The sequence below is a fragment of the Podarcis vaucheri genome, assembly GCF_965113315.1.
Source record: "Podarcis vaucheri genome assembly, chromosome: 3".
In the NCBI taxonomy this organism is placed as follows: domain Eukaryota; kingdom Metazoa; phylum Chordata; class Lepidosauria; order Squamata; family Lacertidae; genus Podarcis; species Podarcis vaucheri.
Window position 1 is genome coordinate 65,926,447 of NC_138761.1, and position 18,815 is coordinate 65,945,261.

An 18,815-nucleotide genomic window follows, 5' to 3' on the forward strand; every position below is an offset into this window, starting at 1 on the left:
ATTCGGATTCTGTTCCTAGACTAAGGTAAAGTTCGCAAACCGGGACACTACTTCCGGTTTTGTGAGTTCATAAACCGAATAGTTCTTAAACAGGGCTGTTCTTAAACTGAGGTACCACAATATAGTGTTTTCTGTGAGTCAAGTATTAGGGCGGAGCTAGGCATTGGGTGGCAAATTTCTGGAAACATCAGATGAGCTGGCAGTGGTGAGGCATGATTTGAAGGGAGAAAGCAGAAGCCAGATGCTTGCCTGAAACCTGTTCAGCCATTTCAAAAACATATATGGGAACCACAGGTGGTGAGAAATAGCTCAGGGGAGAAGACTTAAGGGGGAAAGTAATAGGTAGGAGAGAGAACTCAGCACACCTTTCTTCCCCATCTACCACTCCTACCTTCCAGTTTCATTCCCTCTCCCACTAATCTTTAGATAGTCTGAGGGACCAGCAATATACAGGGACATCTGACCTGGTCCTTGTATGCAGTAATTGAGTTGTTTTGCCTACAGAAGACTCTGTCATTTTCTAAAATGTCTAAGCACTTTCATGGAACAGCATCAATAACTGCTGCAGTCTTAGAAGCAGCATTTTGTTTAGGAAAAATGCAGAGTGTTTTGATCAGACTATGATGGTTTGAAATGGCAATGGGACAGCTGTAACAGGACAGCAGCTGGTTCATGTCTCCCAGCTCACCCACATGCTAAGCTGCTTCAAGAACGGGAACAAATTTTATACAAAAAAGTGATGCTTACCCGGTTCTATACAGGCTTCTTGGAAATCTAAACAGCAGTTTCCAAGTTTAGCACATTCTTTGTCGCAGCGGCAACTTCCAAATGTTCTCTCATAGCAACGGCCTTTGCAGGTTTTGACTGAAATGGTTCATATTTACTTGATGTTAGCAATTGAACATTGATACTACATTAATTAACATTTCATTATGGACCCAGGAGTAAATTTGCATGAAAAAATAGATCCCCTTCACTAATTCTTAGTCTAACGAAAAGTACTGTGGGAATTGTGCATGGATGGCGAGCAATCTGCGAAGAAATATATGAGGGGCAGACATGAGCCAACAGGCTTCCACTGCAACCAATAGAGACTGTGCACCAATGCTGCTATTTCGATTAGCCCCATTAGTTTTTCTTCCTCATCAGAAAACTTAGCTCAATGAATCTGTGCAGAAGTAACAGAATATGCCATTTCCAGCAGCGATAATGATAAAAGTAATCCATTTCATGCTAACCTCAGCCGTACCCACAACTGAAAGCAGAACTCAAATGATGTCCCTGGGCTCTGCACTGGCCTAGAAGTAGGAAAATTGTTAAATCTGCTGACTAAAATGTCTCCTTCATATGACACGCATAAATATTTCTACCCATGCAATTCCTCAAACGGCTCATTTAGCATACAATGCAAGTTTGGTATGTCTGCCCTTTCTGCAGTATGTTAAGTGTACCATTGGCAAAACAATGTGGAAGCCTTTGCATGAAACATAACCAACACGAAAACCACATATATAATAATAATAATAATAATAATAATAATAATAATAATAATAATAATTTCTTATTTGTACCCCGCCCATCTGGCTGGGTTTCCCCAGCCACTCTGGGCGGCTTCCAACAAAGATGAAAAACACACTAAAATGTCACATATTAAAAACTTCCCTGAACAGGGCTGCCTTCAGATGTCTTCTGAATGTCAGGTAGTTGTTTATAAACACAATGGATTAGTCACTGTACATGGGCTCTGTGGAAAGGGACTTTATAGGATGGCAGTCTGACTTTCACTTGCCTTTGAGTGGAATTTAATGTCATGCAATTATGATTGTTCCATAAATGCAAGCATTTCTGCTTGCCCGATGGAACAAGCTCTCCTCCCCTACTTCTGTATGGTCCTGGGGGTTCTTCCAACCCCCCGAGCCAATTTGGGGGCACAGAGCAAGGGGGGAAAGCCTCATTGCTCTAGCAGGACTCATTGTACTCATTCCCACAAGTGCACCTATCTGATTGAATCCATCATTTAATTAACTAAGATTTCCTTAACTGGGTGACAGGCCTAATAAAAACTTTATCATGTGCATTCATAATTTGTATTATGACAAGACTGTTACAGAAATTTTATGACAAATGGAAAGATTCATAAATGGGAAAATGGGCAGAACCAATAATGGATGCTGTGTACCTAATGAATGCAAGGTGAACCTTTTATATGTAAAGAAACTCAGCTACTTATATTAGCATTCTTCATTACTTACCATCTCTTGTACAGCTAGGTTTCAGACCAAATATACATCCCAGGATTGTTGTTAGCACAATGACACATAATACCTAGAACAGAAGAGATAATAGCAGTCAATTTATATATACTTATTACACCAATTGACATTGCTTATCTTCACTCATGCAAACAGAAGTAATGCTTTTAATTACTTTTACTTGAAATGAAGCTGGCCCTGGTGACTCCAACACAATCGTTCCAAGAGCGGATTTAATTAACTACAAATGAATGATTGATGATGAAGATTTTCAGAGTGAGTTCAAATTGCAGCTGACAGAAGTTGCACAATTCTGCCCAGTCTATGCGATCACAGCTCTGACATGTTGTCATCATGTGTACAACACATGTTTACTGTACACTATGCAGAACAACACACAGGGCACACATTAAATATGTTCTTTGGAAGTTCTTAATCAACCAAGAGGGTAAACAGCAATCAATCAACATCCCCCCAAATTATACTACACTGTGAAGTTAAAGCAGCATTAGGGCAGAGATACAAGAAACCAACCTATTCTAGATGTTCAGCTAGAACTGCAAGTTACATGGAACATGTCATGGAACATGACAGCCAGGCATTTAATTTGTCCCACTATAGCATCTAGGACAGCTTAGTTATGTTATATGCTCTTCCCCACATCTAATGCATAAATGGCTGGAATTGGGAATGGGTGTGGAAGCAAAGAAGGTGCCATAATCGTAAGTACCACAGGCCCAGGGATGTAAGAAGAGAACTATTCCCATTCGATCCTTTTAATCCTCGTTCTGACTTGTCTTCATCACAATCAGTGTTGTTTCTGTTCTCCTGCACTTCAATTTCTACCAAACAGTCTGTTATTCAACTCACTGTTCATTCATTTTCTTGAAAGCAAATGCAGTTTAAATGCAGAAAAAGTCATTGATTAAGTTTCATTTGCAGGCTAGGGGTGATGGGTGGGGACCAGTGCTGGATTGGTTTCTGTTCCTGACATAGAGCAAAATAAGTGAACAATGAAAATTTCTGCTTCTCTTTACATCAGAATTATCTGGCATACCTAAGCCACAATGTAGCAACCATAGAACAATTACAGCTGCCTTCTCTTCACAAACACTAAGATTGTGGACACCAAGAGGAGCCTTGCATGCACACAACTTCTCCAGCTGTGCTAAAGTTTTAATGTTGTCACTTCACACAAATAGAAGAGGGTTATTATGCTCTTTTTCTCTCCTGGGTGCCATCTGGTATCTGTTGTGGTGCAGGCAAAGGATGAAAGTTAAGTCACATCTTGAGTTTTTCCCCAGCATCACAGAAAAGTTCTAATTACATCAGAATAGGAAAACTGCACATTTCTGAGCATGGTCCAACAGAGCTGCTCCAGTGAAAGTTCCACTTAAATGCAGGGAAATGTCACAAGAGCAGAACATTGATGGATGGTGCCAAAGGTGGTAAATGTTCTAAGAGAAATAATAATTTATTTGTTTTTATTATAAATAGAGGCTTCTTTCTAAAGGGATAAGAGCATAGAACGGTTTTCAGATTATCTTTCTGAAAAACAAGAAAGCAAAATTGGTACATTTAGAATTCAGCTACTGGTAGCAAGAGTAAAAACCCCAAACCTCAGACGGTTTACTAAAAACTGGACAATGCCTAAATACCACCATGCCACCTCTCTAAATGCCACAGCTGAATAGTTTCACATTACAAGTGGATATAACTCATCTAAATGAGTAGTCCTCATAATATCATCATGGTTGGTAGAGAGAGGATGAATCCCTTCCTGTGGTGAGGAAGTCTTACAGAAATGATAATGTTACTTATGAGCTGAACTGATTCATGTCATTTTGGGTTCTCATGCAAGCCACACACAGGCAAGTTCACAGCACCACAAACCTCAGAACATTACAAAAATATTCATGTGTTTACAACAAGTGCATAGTACCTAGAACTTGGAAATGTTGAGCCATATGATTAGCAAGAGCATCCCAGTGATTTCGAAAGAACAAATCAAACTGAAAGATGAACATTTATGAAAATGATCCATAACCATTCAATTTATTGGATACACAGTACAATTAATTTTTAGTAAATAAACAGTATGAGTATCTGATGTGATACAGTAGTCCTATTAGGGGTTACAATTGTAAGTTATCAATAATGTTTCCCATACCAATATACCAACAACCACTTTCAGTAGGGTGGCACTTTTACATTGACCCAGCACTCACCACAAGCAAAATTAGGTTGTGGATGCCAACGTTCAAAGAATAAGATGAAGCTCAATCACGTTTCACTTTGCTTCCATGCATCTCCAAAGAACAACATGGTCCTAGTCCAAGTACCACTTGAAGATGCTATAGTGAAGGAATGGCCACAAACTATGAACACTTCTTAGTCTTTGATGAATTTCCTTCCCTTCTAATTATGTTGTTGTTGTTTAGTCGTTTAGTCGTGTCCAACTCTTCGTGACCCCATGGACCAGAGCACGCCAGGCACTCCTGTCTTCCACTGCCTCCCGCAGTTTGGTCAAACTCATGTTGGTAGCTTCGAGAACACTGTCCAACCATCTCATCCTCTGTCGTCCCCTTCTCCTTGTGCCCTCCATCTTTCCCAGCATCAGGGTCTTTTCCAGGGAGTCTTCTCTTCTCATGAGGTGGCCCAAGTATTGGAGTCTCAGCTTCACAATCTGTCCTTCCAGTGACCATTCAGGGCTGATTTCCTTAAGAATGGATAGGTTTGTTTTTCTTGCCGTCCATGGGACTCTTAAGAGTCTCCTCCAGCACCATAATTCAAAAGCATCAATTCTTCGGCGATCAGCCTTCTTTATGGTCCAGCTCTTACTTCTATACATCACTACTGGGAAAACCATAGCTTTTACTATACGGACCTTTGTTGGCAAGGTTATGTCTCTACTTTTTAAGATGCTGTCTAGGTTTGTCGTTGCTTTTCTCCCCAGAAGCAGGTGTCTTTTAATTTCGTGGCTGCTGTCACCATCTGCAGTGATCATGGAGCCCAAGAAAGTAAAATCTCTCACTGCCTCTAATTATATTTTGTTCAATTTAACAAATATCCTATCCCTCATTTGTCACAGTTTTACTACCCTCTCCCTAAACCTGGGAAAAGTTAAGCAGCCTCTCTCAGCTATTCTTCAAACAGCTGAGCTCCATTCAAATGCACTAATCCAAATTGCTTTGGAGTTAGAAAGAAAAGTTGAAGAAAGATACCAAATCTTACTCTGAACATGTGTAAAAACGTTTGACTGCAGCTGGTGGAAAATGCAAAGCAATGATTTGGGAGGGGGAGCAATTAATTGGTTTTCAAAAAGTGTAATTTGACCTTTCCATTAATTGCAGCTTCCGATTTCATTCTTGAGCAGGAGAGTCACAATGATATATGGAACTTTGGAAGAAAAATTTAGAGTTGGCTTTGGGGTTACAGAGAAAAGAAGAAAATGTTCTGGTTTATTCTGAGAGGTATTTTTGTGCTTGTTTATATTGGAACAAACAATTGTATTCAAGCCATGCTTCCTCTGTGTGGGAGGAAAACAGAAAGCATCACCTTGCAAACATTATAGGCAATGGCAGCAGGTGGTCAGATACCGTAAATTTCGCTCTATAACACGCAGATTTTTTGTCCTAAAAAGTAAGGTGAAATGTCTGTGCGTGTTATTGAGCGAATGTGTGGTCCCTGGAGCTGACTCACGGAGTGCAGGGGCAAAATAGGCAAAAATAAGATCGGGCGGGCGGGCGGAGGGAAGAGGGAAGGCAGAAGCTTTCCTGCATTCTGCCTCAGGGTCTTACTGCCCGCCCGCTTCTGTTGCTGCGTTTGCTCAAACTCAACAAAGAGCAGGGAATCCCTTGTCCTCCTGGCAAGCAAAGGGTTAAGGAAAGGATCGCGTTGTTCCTTCTAATCTTCCCTAGTCACACTGCGTGCAGGCTCCAGCCCACCACTTCCTCCTCTCCGTGCTCTAGGGACTCGCAGGCAGCCGAAAAGCATGCAGGTGGGAGAGAGAGAGAGAGGGGGGGGCTGGCTTGGGTGGGGGGGGGAACGACTTTTGCTTTACAATGGTAGGTTTCTCATTTCTTTTCCAAAAGCAGAGAGCCCTGCCCCCAGGCCCCCTCCAAATTACAGCTTCTCCAAGCAATGTACTGCTGGAGGGAGACAGTATGCTTGTTTGGAAGAGAAACCCTGCTTCCCTGCTCGTAAGTAACAGCAGGCTAGATTGCAGAGTGAGACATGGAAATCTCTGGATTTATATGCTGTATATCAACTATCTTGGCAGATGAAAAAAAGTGTGTTACATGCCCTATTGCCCAAAAGTGTGCAAGCACAGAGCAAAGGTTGCAGTGACAGAGGTGGCCAAAAAAAAACCACCGTAAATAAAAAAGAAATCATACTTCGTATATCCTGTCTGGCTTGGAGGGGGGGGACTTTTGCTTTCCTTCCCTCCCCATTTAAAACGTGGTGACAAAGCACGGATCCACATGGATCCTCAGGATTTTTGCATTGGGTCACCCCAAATTCACCATCAGATCACATTACATGTCCATGGCTACAGTCTGTACCAAAAAAATCACACACCCACTGTTGCCTGGGGCTGCAATGGTGCAAAAACGTGGTTACAAAGCATGGATCCACAGGATCTTTGCACTGGGTCACCCCAAATTCACCATTAGATAACATAGCATGTCCATGGCTACAGCCTGCACCAAAAAAATCACGCACCCACTGTTGCCTAGGGTCGCAGTGGTGCAAAAACGTGGTTACACATGGATCCTCAGGATTTTTGCACTGGGTCACCCCAAATTCACCATTAGATAACATAGCATGTCCATGGCTACAGCCTGCACCAAAAAAATCACGCACCCACTGTTGCCTAGGGTCGCAGTGGTGCAAAAACGTGGTTACAAAGCATGGATCCACATGGATCCTCAGGATTTTTGCATTGGGCTACTCCAAACTCACTGTCAGATCACATGTCTGTGGCCACAGCATGAACCACAAAAATCATACATCCACTGTTTCATTTAGAATATTTTTTTTCTTGTTTTCCTCCTCTAAAAACTACGTGCGTGTTATGGTCGGGTGCGTGTTATAGAGCGAAAAATACGGTAAGTGGGGAAACATTTTCTCATGCTAGACAATGAACACTAGGGCATAATAGTTTGGAAGATCTTCCAGATGAAAACCAATTAGACTATGAAAGCAACATGATTTTGGTCCTGATTTGCCCATGTTTGCTGTTCTGCAAATAAGCATTGTTCGAAGAAATTATGCAGTCCAAATGGTTTGAGGGTCCAAGTGTGTGTCAAGGCAGGCAAAACATTTGTGGTGGTGGTCATTACATCTTTTGTAATGTTAGTAAGGTGGTCCTAACATCTTTAAAAAACACACACACACCTCAGAACAGAATAAAAAAATTCCTTCCAGTAGCACCTTAGAGACCAATAAGTTTGTTATTGGTATGAGCTTTTGTGTGCATGCACACTTCTTCAGATGCACTGAAATAGTGAGAGGGTGGGGAGGGGTATTACTCAGAAGGGTGGTGGGAATGGCTGATACGTGTGGTAAGCTGATTGGCTGATAGGTGTGGTAAGTTTGTTGACAACTGTTAATGACTGCAATTGGACTTACAGGAAAAAGCAAGGGGTGACCAATTGCAATTGTAAGACCAATTGCAGTAGTTGACCAAACTGCGGAAGGCAGTGGAAGACAGGAGTGCCTGGCGTGCTCTGGTGCATGGGGTCACAAAGAGTCGGTCACGACTAAACAAGATTTAAAAGAAGCCAACCCAGTTGAATATCATTATTTCTTAAACATATTTTGTTTAGTACCTCTGAAATCGTTGGCAATTTCACACAAATTATGCAACCCTTCAGGATATTTCATGCAAAGCAGCCATTACCACCATAACACTAACATTGTTTCCTGTAATCTGTCGCCTTGGAGAAATGCATAGTTACAAAAGAAGGTCTGTATACTTTGCAAAGATCCAGAAATAATGATTTCGTTAATCAAATGCTCCGGAGTGCATGGAGTGTATTGAATGACTTAAGCCTTTGGTACTTGCATGGTGTGCTGTGTTAGGGTAAATTGAAAGTGCAGGAATAACCAACACTTCCTTAGACACATATGCAGGAGGTGCCCTCTACCTTGTGTGTTTCCTTCCTGTGTGGAGTGAACTATCCAAGAGCACAGCCTTATACTTTGCCACCGGTCAGCCATGCCAATTGCCAGCAAATTAGTGTGCAAAAGTGCAATGTAAGTTATAGGGATCTTATATACTAAACCAGAGCTAGCCCTGTCCTGCCCCAAGACAAACATATGACTGCAAAAGCATGGCATGTGGAATGCATGTGTTATATATATATACATAAAATTCAGTAGTAGTAACTGCATGATAAAGAACACTTCACATGGCTGAGACCAAACCCAGATTAGCTTGGATTTTCCAAAGGGCTAGTCTTGCCATGCTTTGAATCATGATGTACTTATTTGGCAGCCACATATGGATGTCATGGTCAATCACCCCTCAGAACTTGGAAACAGTCATCCCACCACCACACCTATCCTTCTGGTTGCCTGTTTATTTATTGTGTGGTTGTAGAACATACATTGCTTGAAGTCAGCCAGTAGCAGTGCTTAGTCAGTTTCTCCTATATGAAACCATTGTGTTTGCAAATGCCTTTCAGCTTGCTTTGACCTTTAGCAGCTCAGGGTTTACTTTTAACAGAGGTAAATTTATTATTATTCTTAAACTTCACAAAGCAATATGCCGAAGGGCTAGCCTTATTAGCAACTAAAGTGGATGTTCTCCAAAACTATTGGTATGTGCGGTGTGATTTCTACTGAAAAGAACAAGATAATTTTGAATGAATCATTGCCAGTCATTGTGAATAAGCATTCAAGTGTATATTAGGAAATTATGGCTCATTTTCATGCAGGAGCAAGCACTTAACTAATAGCTGACATATCTAAGTACAGAAAGTGCAAAAGGATTGTTTATATGGCCATGTTCAACAGGAGAGAAACACGAAAGGTAAGACAAATTCATTCTTATTTAAGATAACTCATCTAGATTATTTTCTTTGAATTGTTCTAGCACAATATTGAATCTATCACAACTTTCCTCTGAAAAAGATTAGTGTATCTGACTAAATAAAAGCAAGCATGGTTAGGTTGTTGTTCCTACTGCTTCAGTGCTTCCCCTTTCACCACTCTGATTTTACAACAAAACAATATGACAGGCAGCACTTCTTACATACAAAACTGGTGAGTTGTTGTTTTGCTGTCAATTTCTAAAATAGAAATACACAATAAGGAAGATGCCTTATAGCAAATCAGGCCATTGGCCCATCTTGCTTTGTACACACTACACTGGCTGGGAGCAGCTGATCAGGATTTCAGGCAGGCATCTCTGCTAACCCTGCCTGGAGATATCAGTGATGGAACCTAGGACCTCCTCTACATGCACAGCCAATGTCAAGTCCAGCAGAAGCTAGAGGACCACAAGTTCCCCATCTCTGTTCAGGAGGCTTATCAGATTATTAGTGAGTTGAAATCAAGAAACAGAGGACCAAGCTGTTGGAATGGTTAAGTGGGGTTCATCATGGACTTTTTCTCTCATGGCAACAGGGCAATACTCTGCATGCTCACTCAAAAGTAAGTCCCACCATGTTTGGTGAGGCTTATTCCTAAGTAAATGTGAATAGCACTGAAGCCATGGAGATACAGGCAAGCAGGGACAAAAGCCTGCAAATGTAGGTGCACAGTCCAGAAGAGCCAATAAGTTCATTAGGAAGTTGAGGTATAAAGTTACAGCTGTACATTGCCAAAAAATATTTATTCACTGGCAAGGAACCACCTGCTCTTTGATGTGTATGCCAAAGCACATATGATTTAATGGGCATATGACTCAGAGTTGCCTCTTTCTGTTAAAAACTCGACGATTATGCATCCTGCTAGGAACGGTGTAGTTTTCCAAGGAATCACACTACTAAATGGCCCATGCTATATAATACTGGACTTGTAAATTGTGATTAATTGCTCATGTTCATATCAAACAGCATTCACTTAGAAGTTTTATTTCGAAAACACAGACAGACAGTGCTCTCCCTGCCCCCCCCCCCAATTGAACTAGATCTGTTAGCTCTTAGATATCCTGCCCTTTTTCTGTTAGACTAACTTTGGTATGAAATTAGTACAGCAAAATGATTTTAATCCTGGCTCACATACTTGTATAGATGCAAACAGCACCATTCCTTCATATGGGTAGAAGTGATTGCCATCAAAAGTTCAAAGCACACAACCAGACAGGGGTCAGTTTGGAGGGGGGAAGAGTTATTAATACAAAAATCAGCAAACTTGGATAAATATCAGCAATTCCAGTCCTGGGAGAATCTATAGAATTTCAGACTTGATAGGCAGGGGTCAAACCATCATGAAGGAGGCCCTCACTGCATGGCTGGTGTTGTTTAGTCATGTCCGACTCTTCATGACCCCATGGACCAGAGCACGCCAGGCACTCTTGTCTTCCATTGCCTCCCGCAGTTTGGTCAGACTCATTCTGGTAGCTTCGAGAACACTGTCCAACCATCTCGTCCTCTGTCATCCCCTTCTCCTTGTGCCCTCAATCTTTCCCAACATGAGGGTCTTGTACAGGGAGTCTTCTCTTCACATGAGGTGGCCAAAGTATTGGAGCCTCAGCTTCACAATCTGTCCTTCCAGTGAGCACTCAGGGCTGATTTCCTTAAGAATGGATAGGTTTTATCTTCTTGCAGTCCATGGGACTCTCAAGAGTCTCCTCCAGACCATAATTCAAAAGCATCAGTTCTTCGGTGATCAGCCTTCTTTATGGTCCAGCTCTCACTTCCATACATCACTACTGGGAAAACCATAGCTTTTACTATACGGACCTTTGTCATCAAGGTGATGTCTCTGCTTTTTAAGATGCTGTCTAGGTTTGTCATTGCTTTTCTCCCAAGAAGCAGGCATCTTTTAATTTCGTGACTGCTGTCACCATCTGCAGTGATCATGGAGCCCAAGAAAGTAAAATCTCTCACTGCCTCCATTTCTTCCCCTTGTATTTGCCAGGAGGTGATGGGCCCAGTGGCCATGATCTTCATTTTTTTGATGTTGAGCTTCAGACCATATTTTGCGCTCTCCTCTTTCACCCTCATTAAAAGGTTCTTTAACTCCTCCTCACTCTCTGCCATCAAGGTTGTGTCATCTGCATATCTGAGGTTGTTGACATTTCTTCCGGCAATCTTAATTCCGGTTTGGGATTTATCCAGTCCAGCCTTTCGCATGATGAATTCTGCATATAAGTTAAATAAGCAGGGAGACAATATACAACCTTGTCGTACTCCTTTCCCAATTTTGAACCAATCAGTTGTTCCATATCCAGTTCTAACTGTAGCTTCTTGTCCCACATAGAGATTTCTCAGGAGACAGATGAGGTGATCAGGCACTCCCATTTCTTTAAGAACTTGCCATAGTTTGCTGTGGTTAACACAGTCAAAGGCTTTTGCATAGTCAATGAAGCAGAAGTAGATGTCTTTCTGGAACTCTCTAGCTTTCTCCATAATCCAGCGCATGTTTGCAATTTGGTCTCTGGTTCCTCTGCCCCTTTGAAATCCAGCTTACACTTCACTGTCTTGCTGTGGCGAAGGGGCTTGAATAACTTAGAGAAGCTATGAGCTATGCCGTGCAGGACCACCCAAGATGGACAAGTCATAGTGGAGAGTTTGACCAAATGTGATCCACCTGGAGCAGGAACCAGCAAGCCACTCCAGTATCCCTGCCAAGAAAACTCCTTGGACAAAGACAACAGGCATGGCTGGAGGAGATACCAAATACATGGTTTCTGCTGAGTCAGGCATGCTTATTCGTGGCTTACGTGGCTTGTAGAGGAGATAAGAGTCTACTCACTCCCTTACACTTTTTGAATCCCTGTGCACCAGATCAAACCTGAAAGATAGACGATTGGCCTCAATGCTTTACAGAACATTGATATATCTATAGAAAACTCTGGTGGCCCTCTCAAGGCTTAGGAGCCGCTAATGAAAACCTGGATAAATAACATCAGGACTCTCTTGCAGGAGGGTTATAAGGGGCATGCCCAAAAAGGGATAGGTTTGGTATCTGCACCTCTTCTGCAGAAATAAGAGTCAGCACTCTGTGTATCCCCCAGACTCTCAGTCTTCTATGTGGAGAAGTCATGTGGGGGGCCCGTACTGGATGAGGGGTAAAGCACAAGGCACAAGGTCCCTTTGACAAGGTGACTCTTTACAAGCACAAGAACAAACCGTGTTCATTAATACCTTTGGTGCATACTTTCTTTCCTTCCATACTATACTCTGCCTTGTAAAAGCTTGTAACTGGAACAACTTTGTGTGGTAATATTGGTTGTTTAAAGAAAATAATAAAAATTGCAGTGGGGGGGAAGAAATCAGAATGCTATGGGCTTCTTCCAGTCCAAGATTCTATGCTCCCATGAGCATCATATGTTGAAATTGTATATCACCCAGCCTTGGGCCTAAGAGCTTGTTTCTTCTCATTGTTCCACCAAAGGTTGTAGCCTGCTGTGCACTAAAACAAAATAGTGCCTTTTCCTCATTTGTGGAATTCCCTCTCATTGGACATGCATGTGGCACTGCAACAGTTTGGAGGCGCTACCAGATTACTTGCTTTTGAGCACTTGCCCTGATATGTTTGCAGGGAGATTAGAGAATGTTTACTAAGCATTCGTGTCTGTTGTTGCAAGATTAGACGGCATGGCATCATAGCAAGTGTATTTTCTCATCACTTTGCTTATCACAAAAAGTACGAGCTTTTGGGGGAAGCTGGTTTCTTGCACAAGACCTCCAAATCAACTATAATTGTGCAACCTGAGTTTGTTAGTATGTGATTGAATCCCATCCAAAAATAACAAGTCTGGAAGCACCCTGGCTTTTAGTAACACACTTCCTCACCCAGTCCTTTGGGGGAACTTGATGTAACAATGTCAGCTACAACTGATGTCATCTGCTGTCTGCTGTTATTTATTGTTGTTTGATATTTTAATTAGTTCTGCGATATTGTATTTTAAATTACTGCAAACCACTCTGGGATCATAATTAAGAGTGGCTTAGAAACTGATGAAATAAGTTGTTGTTGTTGTTGTTGTTTCAGGTATTTATATACCACGTAATATTCAAAAATAATAAGCAGTGAAATTAATGAAACAAGTCAATCAAATAATGTATAATTAAATAAATAATCAAAATATAACGGCTCCTAATCCTCCATTCTAGTCATACTCTGTTCACAGATGCAGTTCATTGATGACTAATCACTATGCAATGTCTCCATGTGGGAATATTCAAATCTTCAACGGTTCAAGACATCTACTTTTAAGCATAAAATGTTATATCAGAAGCAGTCCTGAAACAACCTTTGGTATCCCAAATACCCAGCAGTAGCTTCCAAAACACAGAACATTTCATATCAATGCACCAAACACACTACCTTCCACTGTCCTACAAACACATTCATCATACTCCATTCTCTCTCTCTGCTCCTCAGCATCCCGTCTACATTGTGTATTCTCGCCATACTGTATTCTTGTTGGAAAGGCCATTATGCAACAGTGCTTAACAACTTGATATTTTTAACAAGATTATTTAAAATGCAATCTTAACCCCCCACTGCCCTGGAGTAAGCCCTGCTGAATTCAATAGGACTTGCTTCTGAGTAGACATGCTTAGGAACACACTGTTACTGCTTCAAAGATACAGCATTGGTCCATGCATCCTCCTCCTAGAAAAGGCCCATATAGTCATGTTGGTTCATAGACAAATCCAGAGTAGAGAAATACATTTCTTAGGACCAACCAAATGTCACAAAATAGTAAGGAAGCTTTTCACTTCTTCAGAACTCTTCACCAGGCTGGACATTAAACAAAGCATTGGAGAGAAAGAGAAAAATGGCATGATGTTAAAAGAAAAAAGTTTGTAGTTTTAATAGTCTAAAAGATAGAGGAGACTGAATGGAGAGTAAACTGGAGCAGACTATACAGTAAGTTACTTTGAGTTTAATTCTTTGGAGAAAAGGGACTGATAAAATAAGAATAAGAGTAATATTGTGGCCTTTATGAAATAGAAAAAAATGGCAGATTTTCCATTACTTTGAAAATATAAAATCTAGTCATTACTCAGATCTGATTTTTTCTTCTTCATGTTATCCATTCCTATCATTCTTTCTTCTCTACTATACTGTAGAACAGCAACATATTCAATATACCATATGACTAACTTTACAAAGGTCATAGTCCATATCTCAAAGGTTTTATGGCCTACTGTGCACAACCCAATTAATCAGTTTAGAACCTGACAGCAGGTGAGCCTTCATATTTTAGTCATATAGCCAAGCATCTTAATTGCTCATTATGTTACAGAACAGATTGGGAACGTTTGACCTAGAGAGGGAAAGGCAATCCTTTTTAAATTGATATGTACTTCTATTTTTAGAAATTGTAAAGGCTTGAGGAACAATTCTCCTCACACCTGCTGCACACATGATACCATAGAGAGCCAGTGTGGTGTAGTGGTTAAGAGCAGTAGTCTCGTAATCTGGGGAATTGGATTCGTGTCTCCGCTCCTCCACATGCAGCTGCTGGGTGACCTTGGGCCAGTCACACTTCTGTGAAGTCTCTCAGCCCCACTCACCTCACAGAGTGTTTGTTGTGGGGAAGGAAGGGAAAGGAGAATGTTAGCCGCTTTGAGACTCCTTAAAGGGAGTGAAAGGCGGGATATCAAATCCAAACTCCTCTTCTTCTTCTTCGTCTCCTTCTCCTTCTTCATAAAACAAGTGGAGAGTAAACCAATTCTAAAAGTTTATTTGCCAGGTTCAGTAATTATATTGGCAATTGTGGGTAACTATGGGTGTTTCAAAATACTGTAGGCACCAGTTTTGTTGAAACATGATGCAAGCCAGTGCTATTTTTCTAGAAATTGGGGTGCCAGAACTCACCATGAACTTCTCCCTTGTTCTCTTATACTAATACTAATACTAATACTACATTATTATTTATACCCCGCCCATCTGGCTGGGTTTCCTCAGTCACTCTGGGTGGCTCCAAGCAGAATAGTAAAAACACAATAAAACATCAAAAATAAAAACTTCCCTACATGGGGCTGCCTTCAGGTGTCTTCTAAAAGTCAGATAGTTGTTTATTTCCTTGACATCTGAGAGAGGGTGTTCCACAGGGAGGACGCCACTACCAAGAAGGCCCTGTGTGGTGTAGTGGTTAAGAGCGGTAGTCTTGTAATCTGGGGAACTGGGTCTGCGTCTCTGCTCCTCCACATGCAGCTGCTGGGTGACCTTGGGCCAGTCACACTTCTTTGAAGTCTCTCAGCCCCACTCACCTCACAGAGTGTTTGTTGTGGGGGAGGAAGGGAAAGGAGAATGTTAGCCGCTTTGAGACTCCTGAAGGGGAGTGAAAGGTGGGATATCAAATCCAAACTCCTCCTTCTTCTCTGCCTGGTTCCCTGTAACTTTGCTTCTCCCAGTGGCAAAACCGCCCAACTGAGAGGTGTCGGAACTGAGTTCTGGTGAGTTCCAGCTGAGAAAAAGCCCCGATGCAAGCTATTTGAGTTGCAACAAACATTTCTTCAGACAGCTCTCAGCTAGATACCTAGCTGGATTCCATTCCAAACAACCTTCTTAAGAGCCAGATAGATAAATTCCAAAAGATTAGACATATCTAATCACACACACACAAACCCATGCAGTTCTGCCTGCACTCCATCACTTTAGCAAATTAAACAATGAGACAAAACCAGGGCTAGGACTTTTCAAACAAACATCAAAGATATCTCTGTTACGAGTCAAAGGGACTGTAATCCACTAAAGAGAATTAAGATTCCACACTCAAATCCTGGGTCCAGAAGTGTGACTCACTCTTAAGAGCAGAACACTGCTGCATCACATGTTCTCCTCTGGGACAGCCCTGACCCCAGCTAAGTATCTCAGAAAATGAGTAAATGTGTAGAGGGATATATTAGCACACTTTCCTCCAGAATTCCATGTAAAGCGAAGTTCTCAAAAAGCGATTCTGTTTTATCAGATTTTCCATCAAAATATGATGAAGAAAAATGCTCAGTTCACCACCGGCATCACACTATGTAACTGACAGATTAAGAAAGATGGGTCAGCAATGGGAGTGGACATAAGGCATAATCATGCAGGGCAGGGTAGCAGCACAGCTGCATCTTAATATGACACTCACTGTCTTTGTTTGTTTGTTTATATTATTTTCCCACTTCATCCCAAAAACAGGTTATAATATAATCTTAACTCAGTTCACCTTCAAACCATTCCTTTGAAATAAATTATGCTGCAGTTTACACATGCAGAAGGCCACTCCTATGTAATGTGCAGTAATTTATCTGGAATAACTCTCACTACTTCACTGTGATAGTCAGTAATGCAGATTGCCATCCTCATTATCCCAGATGAGCTTGCATTAGAAAGGTGGGGCAATCCAACTTGCAACTACTACTCTAAAGTCAAGTGCCAAGGAAAGTTTAAAGAGTGCAAATACCATACTAGACTCTTGAATATTAATTCACAGACATGAATCGTTGGCAATGTCAGCTATTAAGTCCAGTGTATGGCGAACCACCATTTCACCACACACCAAAGTTTTTCAATGCCCCAATATTAGTGTGTTTAAATCAGCTGGCTCCCTACTAGTGAATACTTTCAAAAAGGAAGATGCTGTGGTTAAAGCATATCTGGCGTGCTCCTAACATCCTCTACTGTCTGATGCAACACATGCAGGTGGGGAATGTGAGTAACCAATGTCGAGGAAATTTAATTCTGCACATGCTCGGGGCACCTGGTTCTTATTCACTTGTCGTTTCACATGTTACGGCACTGAATCATTGCAGTGAAAATTGTAGGTGGCCCATTTCAAACCTTCTCTCTCACACACACATAGTATTTTCCCCTGTATCGGGAGGAGATGACTTGCCAAAGGTCAGGCAGCATGTTTGCTGTTCCTCCTAAATTAAAGGCATCCCACTCGGTGAAGCTGTGCTGCTGCCTAGGTGCTTTAGCAAAGCCTGCGTCGCTTTAGGATGCCAGCCACATCGTTTGGGTCCCTTAGCCAGATTCACAGAGTGGCCCAAGCAAATATTTGCTTCTCCCTCTGCAAAAAGACGAAGGTCACCAACCATCACTTTGGAAAGCTTGCCTTCGCCCGGCGAGCTGGTGACTGCGTGGAAGAGAAGCGTCCCCTTGGAGCCTCACGACAGCCCTGCGAGGTAGGCTACTTTGCCGGCCGGGGGACGGGTTTTGCGCCCGCTCCGTCCCCGGGTCTCTCGAGGCGCCTGGCTCCGGAGCGGGGAGGGGGGCGGCGAGTCTCCTTACCAGGGAAAGGACTTTGTAGGGGTTGGGCTCCTTGACCTTCGCCCTGAGCGCCGCCGCTTTCTCCGGCTCGTCCGCCACCTCCATATCCGCCAGCATGGGCACCGCAGCGGAGTTCTTCTTCTCGGGCCCGTCGCTGCCGAAGCCCTTCTCCAGCGGCGGAGGAGCCACCTTGGCTTGGCTGTTCCTCAGGCCGGCGTTCTCCATTCTCTCGCCCGGCGCCTCCTGCGCCCTCGGCTAATAAAAGGGCCGTGGCTCCGCCCCCTGCCTGGCTTTGGCGGGCTTCCCTCAGGCCGCGCGAGGTGGGCGAGGGAAGAACTCGGCGCTCCGGGTTCCTCGGGTTCCTGCCTCGCCTCCCCCCGCCCCCACCCGCTGGCCGCGCGCGCTCTCTGGGGAGCCCGGTGGCTTTTTCTTCCCCCATTCGTGTTCGCAGGAACCTTCCTCTGACGCGCCCCCTTCCCGGGAGATGAAGAGGAGCCTGTGCTGCTGGTCCCCCTGAAGGAGCTTTCTAGAGGATGGGCATCATCATCACCACAAAGGCTTTATTATATATCTGCTAGGAAGCTGAGAAGATGGCAATGTGCGGCTCCAGAAGCAGGCGGCGCAGGAAGGTGACCGGGGTTGTTTACACGGGAGAGTGTGAAGGGGCAGCGTTTTCCTCTGCGGAGAGGAAGGGAAAGTGGGTGGCTGGGCGAGGGGAAGACTTCCAGCCTTCCTATTTGCACAGGTTCTTCCAGAAATCACACTCACCTCTCCAGGCGAAAATGGAACAGAAAACGGATAAAAGATGGAAAGGCATCATCCAAAGATGGAACTGACTTTTTTGTCCCCCATGGACCACTTGGGAATTGGCTGGTGAACACTTAATGGTTTTTCTGCCTGTTGTAGCAAGTGCCATGTGCTGTGCTAGGTGTTATATGATTATTATTTTTCTCCCCACTGTTGTATGTTATTGTATTACAGTTTGCATTTCACATAATTCAAATGGTAGTTCAATAACAAGCAATACAATAAATAATATACAATAAAAGAAGCAATAAAGATTCAAATAAAATCAAGATGAATATTTAATGCAAGATATGCCATGGGCCACCAGAATGAGGCTTGCAGACTACTGGTGGTCCGTGGATCACATTTTGGGAACCACGGTTT

At 42.7% G+C, this 18,815-nt stretch overlaps 1 protein-coding gene and 1 long non-coding RNA gene across 2 annotated transcripts in view; both read right to left on the reverse strand.

The window, feature by feature from the left end:
- Positions 1 to 18,004, reverse strand: part of ENPP1 (ectonucleotide pyrophosphatase/phosphodiesterase 1) — a 48,151-nt gene extending 30,147 nt beyond the window's left edge. The window contains exons 1-3 of the mRNA XM_082216075.1: positions 17,667 to 18,004; positions 2,253 to 2,325; positions 748 to 864 (exon numbers count right to left, since the gene is read on the reverse strand). Of these exons, the coding sequence (XP_082072201.1) occupies positions 748 to 864; positions 2,253 to 2,325; positions 17,667 to 17,870 (394 nt within the window). The 5' untranslated portion in view covers positions 17,871 to 18,004. The remainder of the gene's footprint in view (positions 1 to 747; positions 865 to 2,252; positions 2,326 to 17,666) is intronic.
- On the reverse strand, positions 13,413 to 16,431 carry LOC309528612. The gene is made up of 2 exons (XR_014217842.1): positions 16,194 to 16,431; positions 13,413 to 14,180 (listed from the first exon to the last, which is right to left on the reverse strand). It is a non-coding gene; the product is annotated as an uncharacterized lncRNA (long non-coding RNA).
- Positions 18,005 to 18,815: the final 811 nt, after the last annotated feature.